Source organism: Felis catus, chromosome D2, assembly GCF_018350175.1.
Source record: "Felis catus isolate Fca126 chromosome D2, F.catus_Fca126_mat1.0, whole genome shotgun sequence".
NCBI classification, from domain to species: domain Eukaryota; kingdom Metazoa; phylum Chordata; class Mammalia; order Carnivora; family Felidae; genus Felis; species Felis catus.
This window is the reverse complement of record NC_058378.1, coordinates 78,194,595-78,208,234: the sequence shown is the minus strand read 5'-3', so window position 1 is coordinate 78,208,234 and position 13,640 is coordinate 78,194,595. Positions and strand designations below refer to the sequence as shown.

General features: G+C 40.1%; 1 protein-coding gene across 8 annotated transcripts in view; it reads right to left on the bottom strand.

Moving 5' to 3' along the window:
- Positions 1–13,640, bottom strand: part of PLEKHA1 (pleckstrin homology domain containing A1) — a 57,576-nt gene that overhangs the window by 30,460 nt on the left and 13,476 nt on the right. For 7 of the 8 annotated variants that reach the window (XM_023241035.2, XM_023241036.2, XM_023241034.2 and 4 more), the window contains exons 2-4: positions 10,248–10,408; positions 4,570–4,626; positions 2,103–2,148 (exon numbers count right to left, since the gene is read on the bottom strand). In XM_023241035.2, the coding sequence (XP_023096803.1) occupies positions 2,103–2,148; positions 4,570–4,626; positions 10,248–10,388 (244 nt within the window). In that variant the 5' untranslated portion in view covers positions 10,389–10,408. Of the gene's footprint in view, positions 1–2,102; positions 2,149–4,569; positions 4,627–10,247; positions 10,409–13,640 lie in introns of those variants that run through there. The other variant, XM_045040779.1, reaches the window with a different exon arrangement.

Below are 13,640 nucleotides of genomic sequence, written 5' to 3'. Positions count from 1 at the left end.
TGATAAAAGCCTTCTAGAGGATTCTCTGAACAGCTGCATTACATCCTGCCCACACCCTAGTCGCTTACTGGATGTATATGACTGCCATCAGATATTATCCCCAACACAATGCCTAAAGAAGAAACCCACCCTTTTCAAGCAAAAGAGAACAGGGGCGGGGCGCCTGAGTGGCTCAGTCAGTGAAGCGTCCGACTTCAGCTCAGGTCATGATCTCACAGTCCGTGAGTTTGAGCCCCGCGTCGGGCTGTGTGCTGACAGTTCAGAGCCTGAAGCCTGCTTTGGATTCTGTGTCTCCCTCTCTCTGTCACTCCCCTGCGCATGCTCTGTCTCTGTCTCAAAAATAAATTAAAAAAAAAAAAAAAAAAAAAAAAAAAAACCTTAAAAAAAAAAGAGAACAAAGAACGCTGATATCATTTCTACCTCAAGAAGTATTTTACGGGGGCGCCTGGGTGGCGCAGTCGGTTAAGCGTCTGACTTCACCCAGGTCACGATCTCGCGGTCCGTAAGTTCGAGCCCCGCGTCAGGCTCTGGGCTGATGGCTCAGAGCCTGGAGCCTGTTTCCGATTCTGTGTCTCTCTCTCTCTGCCCCTCCCCCGTTCATGCTCTGTCTCTCTCTGTCCCAAAAATAAATAAACGTTGGAAAAAAAAAAAAAAAAGAAGTATTTTACGTTAATGTAAAATGGTCCTTTTTGATGCCAGTTGGCCACTCTGAATTTTGTCCTTTCCATCACTGGTGTCCCTTGACAGAGTCTGAGAGCACATCAACTCTCCCGGCTTCAACTACCACCCAACTATTTTCACAAGTTCCAAATTTCTCCATTCTTGATCTTCAAGCTCCATCCATCTTCAATTACCGTCACCGGAACACTTCCATTTGGATGTTTCCTCACCACTTCAAACTCCTCATCAAACACTTTACCCAATCCAGCTCTCAGGTCCTCATTTCTTTACTTGAAGCGAACCTACCTGATAGCTCTCTCTTCCCACACATCCAGTCACCAAGGCCCTGCACATTTCCTTCCAGTGTTGTCTGTCCCCCCTCTCCCACTGCCACGACCCAGATGCGGGCCCTTAGATAAGGAGAGTAGTTCGGAAGCCACTGAGCCAATCTGCCTGTATCAAAACTCTCCTATCCATACAAAGCACATCCTTCACCTATGTCGGCTTGCTAGATGCTAGTTTCTCGCCTCTCGTTCCCACACATACATACACATACACCACTTGTCCACATGTTACGCCCGGACTTCTGCCCGGCCTTTTACTTTTTGGTCTCTCACCATTCCTGCCAGCCTCCCTGAGTTTTCAGATGTCCGCACACACCTCGCTCTTCTCTCCCACGTGTCTCTGGTCCTGTGATCCCTCCCCCTTCTCTTCCCAACGCTGGAGGATGACCAAGGTTGAGCTGGCCACCGACTCAAGTGCCTCTTCACCCAGTGTGGCTCCCCCTGGTAAGGATCCCCAGTAAGGATCTGAAGCTCTTCCTTTGTGTTTCTTTAATAGATTGTATACTCCGTCATGCACTGACTGTAAGAAATGCAAGGATCTCACCAGGTCCGGTGTCTGAGAGACAAGCAGCCTGTGAGATTCTTAAGGGCGACAACCGCCTCTTAATACTCTTACAGCCCAGTGCCAAGCACAGGGTGCACACACTAGACACTCACTAAATGTTTGCCGAACAAGTGAATCACACACCCTCAACTACCTCTACCCCCAAGCTATACACTTCTCGCGACCCACGAGCAGAAGACCAAATCCTTTCCGTTATTTATAAATGCATGTAATATAGAATAATACAAGGTAGAAAGTTAGAAATTACCTGAAATCTCACTGGCGGTCATCGCTATAAACGCCTAGATAAGGACTATATGTGGGCTGGGGGAGGCGGCCGTGACCGGGATGGACACAGGAAAGAGGCTTCGAGGGTAGGCGAGAAGTTTTATTTCTTCACCTGGATGGTGGCTTCAAGGGAATTTGCCTCAGAATAATCCATTAACCCACAGGTTTGTGTCATGTGGTTTTCCAGGACTGTTTCCTTTTACAATTATGATGTAATTATGTTAGCCAAACTTAAATCAATTAACATATAAAATATGGCTACTTACCAAAACAGAACTCAGCCTTTGGCCTTAGCTTAGTTGCATCGCTGACCTAACAAAACAGAGAGACGAGTCACTGACTTCTTCATATGTGACTGTAACCAACCTTAAATGCTGCACCAACTCCCACAAGTACGATCTCCCAGTAATCCCACACATTTAGCACTCAGGCCTGAAATTACACTTTAAAGGCTACTGAAAAAGAACTGCAAATTGAACACAGAACATGGGTCCCAACTGTAAGATGTTCAAAACAAATGATACTTCCCTGTTCTCTTTGAACAAACTTGCATTTGTTCTAAGGAAATGTGAAGAAGTTGAAAGTAAACCCTTAAGTTTTATGTAACACATAGGACATTTTGTAGTATAACGTAACTTTCAAAATACCCTCGGAACACACTACAGAAACTCTGAATTCTTCCCAGATTGCGTATTTCTAAATTAGCTGTGAACCTGAAGAGAAAATGATGGTGGGCAAGGGGGAGATTGTGTATTTAACAACGTCCAAAAACCCAAAAGGCATTAATCTGCAATGAGGAACCCAAAACGGCACCGGATGCCCTCGTGTGCAGCAGAATACCCTGGGATCGCGGGGTCCCTTTGCTAAACGCAGCACGTGGTTCCTTTCAGAAGGGAAGCAACTGGCACCTGGTTACTGTTATTCCCTCAAATAACGTAGCTCTCTCGGAAGCCTATTCCTGACTATTACGACCCTAGTGCCGGTGTCAGAACATGTAATTGTAGCGTCTGTTTTGTACCTTCAAAAGGAATTCTAAGTCTGGGGCTCCTGACTGATCCCAACTACAAATTCACAGCTCTGAGTCACACTGGAATTTGTTCCAAGAATAAATTCTGGAAAAAAAGAGGCATGTCTAAAGCAGAGTACAAACTGTACAAGTGAAACTTCGGGACAGAGATGAAAGTCAACAGGGCTGCACAGAAAAGGTTCTATTTTAAAAGAGGAGCCGAGGAAGATTCAGGAAGCAGCTGGTCAGTCAGGGCCACTTGCTCAGTCAGTGCTTCATTTTTGAAAAGACCAGGCAACAAACGACTGAAAAGACAGGAGCATGTGGGCGATCTCAACTGCCTTTTCCTCATCACCGCCCGGAGAGGCAAAAGCGCTTGGCAACAAATTCACATTACAGCGCGACACCCTACCGGCCGGCCGGCAGACCAGGGCTCTAACACTTAACTTTACGAAGACACGCTACGCTTCCTAATAACAAGCACTCTAGAATTGAAGCTGCGAGCTACCCTGAAGCACTTATTAAATGTTTTGATTTACAGGGACACTTAAGGTATACTTAAACAATATTTGTCTTCTGCAGATTAAATAATATGGTTTTAATTAAATAAATAATAATAAAAAAAAAGGTTTCCCTTTCAATATGTAATCTTTGTCGTCCAAGGGCTGATTTTTTTTTTCTTTTTTTTTTTTTTGGTCAGTGAGAATGAACAGCTCTGCTGTGATCCTGGTAATGAAGTACTTTATCTATGAATGTCTACCTTTATAAGCATACTTGTAAACTGGTCTTCTCTTGAAGACCTCTGCTAACAAATCCCAATATATGCATAATAGTATACACGTGCATATTACTTAATCTACTTTTCACACCTTCTATCTTGAGCCATCGACGCACATTACTTTGTATAAAAACCCCATAGGCTTAGCTCCTCAACATCTCTATCTCAGTTCCCACCCCAATGTAATAAAGGGAAAAAAATACCTGAAAATACCAAATCTCAATTTTTGAAGAGAAAAAATAGTATTGCAAAAATTCCAGAAAAATCGACAAACGAGAAAACAGAAATTAGTAGACAAAGTGAAATGAGGGAAAAATCATTCTTTTATCATGCAGATGGTTCTTACTTTCTTCAAAATAAAACATAAAGAAATAAAAAGTCAGAGGTAATGGGATTAAAAACTGGAAAACAGTTTAAATAAATACAATACGGGCTTAGAAAAAACCTTCTCCAGGGGAGAAGCCTGGGGGGCTCAGTTGGTTAAGCGTCCGACTTCTCACGGTTCATGGGTTCCAGCCCCATGCTGGGCCCTGCACTGACTGTGTGCAGAGCCTGCTTGGGATTCTCTCTCTCCCTCTCTCTCTGACCCTCCCTGACTTGCACTCTCTCTCAAAATAAATAAACTTAAAAACAAAACAAAACAAAACTCCAGATTTCCCAAAGACAGAATTTAATCATTAACTGTTTATTCTCCTTCTGATATTCATATACCTAATCGTAAAGGTTAATGTTAACTTCTGCAATTGGCCACATCTTACAAGTTAACTCCATATTTTGCCTAATTTTACCAAAGACCTTCCTACACATAGTGGCCAGGTACCATCTTCCTCATGATATGACCCCGAACATCATCACTAAATGACACAGAAAGGAAACCGCCCCTCATTCACACTCATATCTCAAGCAATTCTAATTCATGCATGACTGAGAAACGATATAGAAAAACTACCTTTGAAATGTAGGTAAGTTTAATGGCTCCCACACGTGATGATCCAGAAGGTAAGTTCTGGAAACAAATCATTAATATGTAATTAGTATCCAGCATTATTAATTTATATTATAATGTTCTACACATACTAAAAGCAGTTAAGAAATATTTTTTAATATTACACTTTACAAATCAACTTTTTCAGTTCAAGTATTTACAAATCAAGTTGACGGCATGGATAACAAAACCAAATTCTATTTGGTTCCGCCGTAACACATTCCATAACTAAAAGGCTAGTTTTATCATTGCAGCTAAACTCATTTTCTTTTTCATGAGCTTTAAAAGCCATAAACAAGATCAGACTTTGTCCCTGAAGGCAATGGGAAAAAATACTTGAGACGTAAATACAATTGTAAGAGATTTCAATACTACACGTTACTTTGTTCTATTAAAAATTATTAATCAAATATATCCCTAAAAGGTTGATTTTCTTCCATTTAAACATATTAGTATTATACCGTCCTTTATTTATATTGATTCCATTTTTTAAAATAATTATTAACTGATACTCTTTAAGCCATATGTCAGGAGTGTATATACTGACATGTTCACTATATTTTTGTTCTTCCCTAACAAGTTTGAGGCAGGGTTTGGGTCCTGGAAGAGCTAGAGGTAAAGAATTAAGAAGAGAGAATCATGTCTGGGAAAGACTGGCAGGAAGGACTCTGTGGAGACATGAACAGCATTTAGGTTGGTCTTTAAATAAGGAAATATGTGAAATGCGAACAGAAGAGAGAATATTCCAGGCAGAGAAAGCAGAGGAGCTACAGCAGGCAGATGAGGGCGGCCAGAAGCTACACATAATATGGGATCATACAGGGTTGTAGTAGAAAACACCAGTTTGGGAACTTGAACCAAGAATCTAACCTAAGTAAAAAAGACCTAAATAAAAAAGTGGCAAAGAATTTATACCGTTAAAGAATTTGAAACCGTTAAAGAAGGCTTGTGAGCAGTTCTGTAGTCGAAATTGTGCTTTAACATATCCTGTAATATAATAAAGGGGACGGGTGAAAGAGGGGGAAGAAGGAGGCAGAACACCAGGTAAAGAACCTGGAAAAAACTAATAAAGAAAATAAAGGAAAACTCTGATAGATTTTAAAAGTAAAATTAAAACAGTCTTCACGGGGCGCCTGGGTGGCGCAGTCGGTTAAGCGTCCAACTTCAGCCAGGTCACGATCTCACGGTCCATGAGTTCGAGCCCCGCGTCAGGCTCTGGGCTGATGGCTCAGAGCCTGGAGCCTGTTGTTTCCGATTCTGTGTCTCCCTCTCTCTCTGCCCCTCCCCCGTTCATGCTCTGTCTCTGTCCCAAAAATAAATAAACGTTGAAAAAAAAAAAAAATTTAAAACAGTCTTCACTTTGAAAGTTTCCTCCACTGTAGATTAACCAAGATCAACTTCTTTACTGACTTTATAAGAATGTACATTAAAAAGAAAACTTTTGGGGCGCCTGGGTGGCTCTGTCGGCTAAGTGTCCGACTTCAGCTCAGGTCATGATCTCACGGCTTGTGGGTTCAAGGCCCACATCAGGCTCTTTGCTGACAGCTCAGAGCCTGGAGCTGGCTTTGGCTTCTGTGTCTCCCTTTCTCTCTGCCCCTCCCCTGCTCGTGCTCGGTCTCTCTCAAAAATAAATAAACAATGGGGTGCCTGGGTGGCTCAGTCGGTTAAGCGTCCGACTTCAGCTCAGGTCACGATCTCGCGGTCCGTGAGTTCGAGCCCCGCGTCAGGCTCTGGGCTGATGGCTCAGAGCCTGGAGCCTGCTTCCGATTCTGTGTGTCTCCCCCTCTCTCTGCCCCGCCCCCATTCATGCTCTGTCTCTCTCTGTCCCAAAAATAAATAAACGTTAAAAAAAAAAAATTTTTTTTTTAAATAAATAAACATTAAAAAAAAAAAGAAAAGAAAACCTTTGGCTTTGTTCTCATGAACGATTAGGAGGTACTTCTCTTGAACCTCTCTATGAGCTTCCTGGAGACAATCACACGAAAGCCTCAAGACTCCCAAATATAAACTGGTTATTGTTGACAGGGACAGGTCTTCTCAGACATTCACTCCTATGTAAACTGCATTATGTTTTGCTTTAAACCGTATACTATGTTCAAGCTTCTAAGTATAAACCATAAATAAATATGTATGTAAAATTATAATTGTTAAGGTAGAAATTTAAATGGTTGTTCTTATACAAAATGTTTTATTAAGATTACAGGTTGCTTTGTGTGTGTGTGCTTTTTTTTTTTTAATTTTGGGTAAGGAAATGAAATGTTAAAATGTCTTCAAGACCTCCTAACTCCTGTCAACGTGATTTTTTCAAACAGTGCTACCCTTCATTCAAAATTGTTATTTTTCTGTTAAGTCCTCCAAAAACGTATTATTTTAACTAACTGAATACAGTTCTAAGCCTCTGTATGAAGAAGAGAAATGAGCACTATGTCATGGCCACATGACATAAAGGATCACAGACTGAACAGTGGCACAGTATAGAGAAATATAAGTAGCTGAGAGATAACGAATATTCAAAATACCTAGTTTCTATGGATTGGTATGATTACTGCCAAGTTCAACTACATAAAAGTAGGTTTCAAAACCTGTTACTTGACAGTGAACAAGAAATAATCAACTCATGACATTTAAGATAAAAAGGAAAGTAAGCCATTTGTCCTGAGTTTCTGCACTCCTTTTGCCAAAATATCTTTTTCAAGTTTCTTCAAAGTCACTTCCTGAGACGGCTACTCAATTATTTAATTCTCCACCATACCCACGCCCTCGACAAAACACAGAAAGCTCCAAACTGATCCCTAGTGATACACTAGAATGGATTTTTAAACCAATGGTTAGTGGTAAAGAAAGGAAAATGGAGGAGGAATGGTTCCCTAAGGACAGGTGAGTAAAACGGATTTTCTTTCATTATCAGGGCTTATGATCGTTATAATCTACAGCACCATAACATAGGCAACTAGATTGAATCCTATGAAACTGTCATTTTTTAATAGATTAAAACGGTGGTATATTGGCCATTTCACATGGCTCAACCTAACGTAATAACCTTAGCAAGACATTTTACTAAAGTCTTCATGAGGAGATACAAGTCTTAATACATTTAAAAATGACACCAAGATGGGGCGCCTGGGTGGCTCAGTCGGCTGAGTGTCCGAATTTGGCTCAGGTCATGATCTCATGGTTTGTGAGTTCAAGCCCTGCTTTGGGCTCTATGCTGACAGCTCAGAGCCTGGAGCCTGTTTCAGATTCTGCGTCTCCCTCTCTCTGCCCTGACCCCGCTTGTGCTCTGTTTCTCTGTCTCTAAAATAAATAAACATTAAAAAAAAATTTTTTTTAAATAAAGTGACACCAAGCTATTATATTGATGGCTAATCCACTGGTTGCAGAGTCAAGATGGTAAAAGATTCTCATCAGAATGAAGAGTTAAAATTATTAAGAACTGAATATAAAAACATTTAAAATTCTGCACTACATTCAATTAAAAAAAAAAAATGTGTTAATTACATCATGGAAATTTGGCTTTAAAAGAGTTCATGTGGGGCGCCAGGCTGGCTCAGTCAGAAGAGCATGCAGCTCTTGATCTCAGGGTTGTGAGCTTGAGCCCATGCTGGGGGTAGATATTACTTAAACAAACAAACAAACTTAACAACAACAACAACAAAAGACCTAGCTGAGTGCAGACTTCAACATACACCCTGCCTGCTATAGCCAAAGTGACCTATTCTCCACATACACCACAAGCTTCCTTGTTTGGATTTCTTTGTCCATGCTATTCTTAGAGCACTAAGAGTGGGAAGACCCACTTCTCCATCTCTTGGCCAAAATCGTACCCACCCTTCTGGGTCAATTCCGAATGCTACTACTTCCGTGAAGACCTTAACTCTGAATTCCAAGTTCATGTTTCCTTAGCCGTAATAAACATAGTCCATTTTGTGCCCACCTTCTTCTAGCTTGAAGTGGGAAGTGCTGATGAAAGGAGGAATTCTGAGGAGGAGAATCCATTATATATGAAGGAAGAAAAATAATCAAGGAGCTTTAAATACAATTCAGGAGAAACCATACATATCGGTCCATCAGATCTCGCAGAGAGACAAACCAGGAAGAGCACAGGCAGACTGTGCAACGGCTCATAAGGGAGAGGAGAACCGTTCTCTGGAAACTAGTAATTAGAGGGAGTCAAGGGGAACGAAGTTACTTTCCTCTTTGCGAAAGAGAGTTTGGGAGGGGATTATGCCACAGATAAAAAGATGGGGTCATAAAGGGGAGAAATCTGATGTTAAAAAAAAAAAAAAAAAGGCAAACATGAACTTCTGATTTCTGCTGACCTGTTCCTTCTCCCACTGACTCTGGACAAGTAAATAAAGGTATTAATCATACAGTTGTATAGCCAGGTTACTATCACCCAAGAAAGGTGGTTACACCCAGAGACAAGAGAGTAAAACAGAATCAATAAACTCTATTAAGAATAAGGATAGAGCGTAGACCACTCCTAGGGAAAAAAGTCTGAAAGTCAGCACTCAAATAATCTACACTGAATTAAAATACAAATTACCCTCCAAAATTTCAAGGGCTGTGTCTGAATAAAAGGACTAAAGTTTATAGAGAATCAGAGGACAGAGTAGGTTTAATGGGTAGCAAATACAAGGAGACAGATTTTGGCTCACAGAGCAAATAATAATTGAAGTGTCTCAAATACAGTAAATACTTTTTGATAATGTGTAATACGAACAACAGCTAAAGTGAAGATTAGGGATAGACAGTTTTCCTACATTAAAGAGGAGGTTAAATTTATATTCAGGTCTCTTACAACTTGACTTCTAAATAAACAAATACAAATAAATAAGTATTTTGTCTAACCTAAAATAAGTACACACCGGTAAAGAATACTAGCTTGGTTGTCAGGAGATCTAGTTCCTTCTCTGTGGAACAGAATGGAACCTCCCACCAGTCCCCACTCCTCCCTCGACTCTAAAGAGTCCCTCACCCACCAGACCAAACCAGCTTAGACGTCTGCTAGGGACTCCTTGCAACATCCACCCCAATTTGAATGAAGAGTTTCACAGGTAGAGAAAATTTACAAACTACTCAACAGATACTCTCCAGTCCAAGGTCTTTTACAGATCTTAAAATGGGGATTCTAAGTTTTAATTTATGACATTTCCCCAAAGATCTGAAAGGCAACAATAAAATCAAAGTGCATTTCAGTTCCTGAATGGCATGACACTTACTGACACTCAAATCTGACCCTGCAGGATGAAAGGACTACCCACGGGAAGTGTCAACTAGGTGATGTAGTTTCTTTACCGAAGAAACAAAAGACAGTAGTCTCTAGAGAAAGTCTCTTAAATTTAAACGATTTATGTATTTTCTACCAGAGACAGCATTTCTCTCCCAAGGGGGAAAAAAAAAAACCCAGATATGCATGCATAAATTTTTATTAAGTAAACTTAGTTTCATCTTCTGAAATTCAAATAAGATAGCAGGAGTTGAGGGTGCAGACAGAAAGAACGCAGCCAGTAGAAATAAATCTAAACGTATATTGTTTATTTAGTAGGACAAATCCTCACACCAGATGGTATGTTAAATACTTGAATAATTAAAACTCTTGTGTGTTTTGGAAAAAAGGTGACCGTTTGGATTTTACAAACCTGTGGATTATCCATGTACCATACAAAACTATCTTCTCTGGTATCCAGTATGAAGTACCTTCGAAGGAATTTCCCACTGTTTTCATTTTCCTCAATGTCTAGAAAACCACAAATGCGATTCTGACGATCCACATAAGGCATTTCTGAGCCTGAACATTACACTGCAAAATAAAAACATTAACAGTGAGTATTTCTTGGTGGACTTCATGCAGAAAATGTGCTATGGTACAGTCTGTTCAAGAAAGAGCCTGTTTTCCAAAGCTAAGTGAGGGCCAGATAATGTGAAGCCTTAGGAAGCATGGGCAAAAATCACTTTTGAAATTAAGCTTATTATGAATGGTTACTAAATGCAACTATACACATTGATGGGAGCAAAGGAGAGCGAGTCACCTCAGCTGAATAACTGACTTCCTTTTTTCCCTTAATAAACACAGGTGAAGCAAAAACAAAAAACTCCCCAAAAAACAGCTATCCAAACTTAATCTCCTCACTTATAAATTGATATAATCTACCTTTCAGATTAGTTTAGAATATTTTTAAAGTCACAGAATAGGTAACATTTATTGGCCACTGACTATATGCTAGGCTCTGTGCAGGGTTCTTTTCCACGCATTTTCTCACTGAACGCTCAAAACGACCTCCTGAACAGGCATCATCATCCCCATTTCACAGATAAGAAACTTGATGCTCATAAGGGAAAGTGACTTTCCAAGATTAGAGAACCAGCAGATAAAAAATCAAAACACGAACCCAGATTCTTGGGCTCTAGAGCCTAAATCTTAACATCTTACACCACCCTGTCTTTCTCAAACCCTTCAAACTGCTAAAACTAAAATGAATCAAAGTAAAATTAGTTAATATCATAAAAAGGGCGATAAGCAGGTATTTATGTACTTCCTGATGAAAGCCACAAACATCACCTATGAAGTGAACATGTAACAAAAAAGTTTCTATCGTGTCAAACTACCAATTTACAGGAAATAAAGACTGCAGAGGAATGTATTACACTGCCTGCCCATAGGGATTCATTCAATCAGCAAAAGCCAGACTGTGGGAAACAACAGAACAACCCAGTTTCTTTAGTAAATAAATTACCCTGGGGAAAAAAGAGGGGAAGAGAGAAGTTATACATTAAAAGAGACTTCAGAGGCATATCATATTCTGATTCTTCAGGTACTAAAATTTTGGTTGTAGGGATTAAACTTAAAAACCATGACTCAAGTAAAAAGCAGAGTTCCCAGCCATTTTTTTCCTCTAGAAACTATAGATGTGACTCCTTTTCCTCATGGATGCACATCTGAACTGCTCCTGTTCTAATTCTTCTACAGCCAGCGCCAACACCTTCTGGCGGGTTGAATTTATTTATGTAACTAGCTCCTCATTTAAAGGCTCAAGGTAAGTTTAACCCATAGTGAAAATTCAATTAGAACACATCCTAATAATAGACTGCATATCTAAATCATTATTCTGTACGCAGCCAGAGAAATGGTTAAGACACACCACAACTTTTTAAACAAAAGTATCCACTAAGTTTGCATATGTGTGTTGTTATAAATCTGGCACTTAGAGGAGATAATTTCTTTAATGAACTTATCCAACCTTTAAAAAATTTCTAAAATGTAATCAAAACTTGAAATATTAATACACTAATGTACAGGCATACCTCATTTTATTGTGCTTCCCTTCCCTTTACTGCACGAACAGTTACTGTGTTCTTGACAAACCGAAGTTTTGTGGCAACCCTCACATTAAGAGAGTCTACTGGCACCACTTTTTCCAACAGCATCTGTTCACTCACTTTGTGTCTCTGTCACATCTGGGTGATTCTCACACTATTGCAAACTTTTTCATTATTATTATATTTGTCATGGTGACGAGTGATTATGACGCACTAAAAGCTCAGGTGATGGTTAGCATTTTCTTAGCAATAAAGTAGTTTTAAATTAGGGTATATATGTTGTTTTCCTTAGATGTAATATTATTGCCCACTGAAGAGACTACAGTATAGTGTGAACATAACTTTCATATGCACTGGAAAACCAAATTTTTCATTGGACTTGCTTTATTGCGATCGTTGCCTTATCGTGGTAGTCTGGGGCCTAACCCACAGCATCTCCTAGGTGTGCCCGTATCCCATAGATAAAAACTATCCGCTTGTGTGGTACTGCCATGAGGACAGACATATACCAAAGGAATAAAAATGTTTAAGTTTTTATTTATTTTGAGAAAGAGAGAGAGAGAGCGAGGAACGCACGCACAAGCTAGGGAAGGGCAGAGAGAGGAAGAGACAGAATTCCAAGCAGGCTCCGCACCAGCAGCGTAGAACCCAACGTGGGGCTCGAACTCACAAACTGTGAGGTCACGACCTGAACCACGCTCAAGAGTCGACACTTAACCAACTGCGCCACCCAGGTGCCCATAAAGGAATAAAACCGAAGGCCCAGATAAACCCACACATCTATGGTCGACTAATTTTCAACAAAGATGCCAACATCACGCAAATGAAGAAAGATCTAGTCTCTTCAAAATATGGTGCTGAGGACAAGTGGATATCCGCATGCTAAAGAATGAAACTGGGGGCGCCTGGGTGGCTCAGTCGGTTAAGCGTCCAACTTCAGCTCAGGTCACGATCTCGCGGTCCGTGAGTTCGAGCCCCGCGTCGGGCTCTGGGCTGATGGCTCAGAGCCTGGAGCCTGTTTCCGATTCTGTGTCTCCCTCTCTCTCTGCCCCTCCCCCATTCATGCTCTGTCTCTCTCTGTCCCCAAAATAAATAAACGTTAAAAAAATAAATAAATAAATAAATAAAGAATGAAACTGGACCTCTCTTCACACTATATATGAAAATTAACTCAAAATGGATTAACAATCTAAATATAGGATAGCTAAAAGTATAAAACTTAAAAAAAAAAACAAACATAGAGGCTGATATTCATGACCTTGGATTTGGCAGTGAATTCTTAGATATGACACCAAAAGCATGAACATCAAAAGAAAAAATAAGCTAAATTGGACTTCATAAAAACTAGACGCTTTTTTGCATCAAAGAACATCAAGAAAATGAAAAGAGAACCTCAGAATGAAAGGAAATATTTGCAAATTACATACCTAACAAGGGTCTAATACCCAGAATATATAAACAGCTCTTACAATGCAATAGCAAGCAATCCAAATAAAAAACAGGCAAGGACATGAAAAGACATTTCTCCCAAAGAAGATATACGACAGAACCCAAAAGATGTTCTGGCCAACAGAGCACAAAAAGATGCTCAATATCGTTAGTAACCAGGGGAATGGAAATCAAAATGACAGTGAGACACCGCTTCACACCCCCTAGGATGGCGATAATTAAAAGAAAGGAAAATAACAAGTGTTGGCAAAGATGTGGAAAAACTG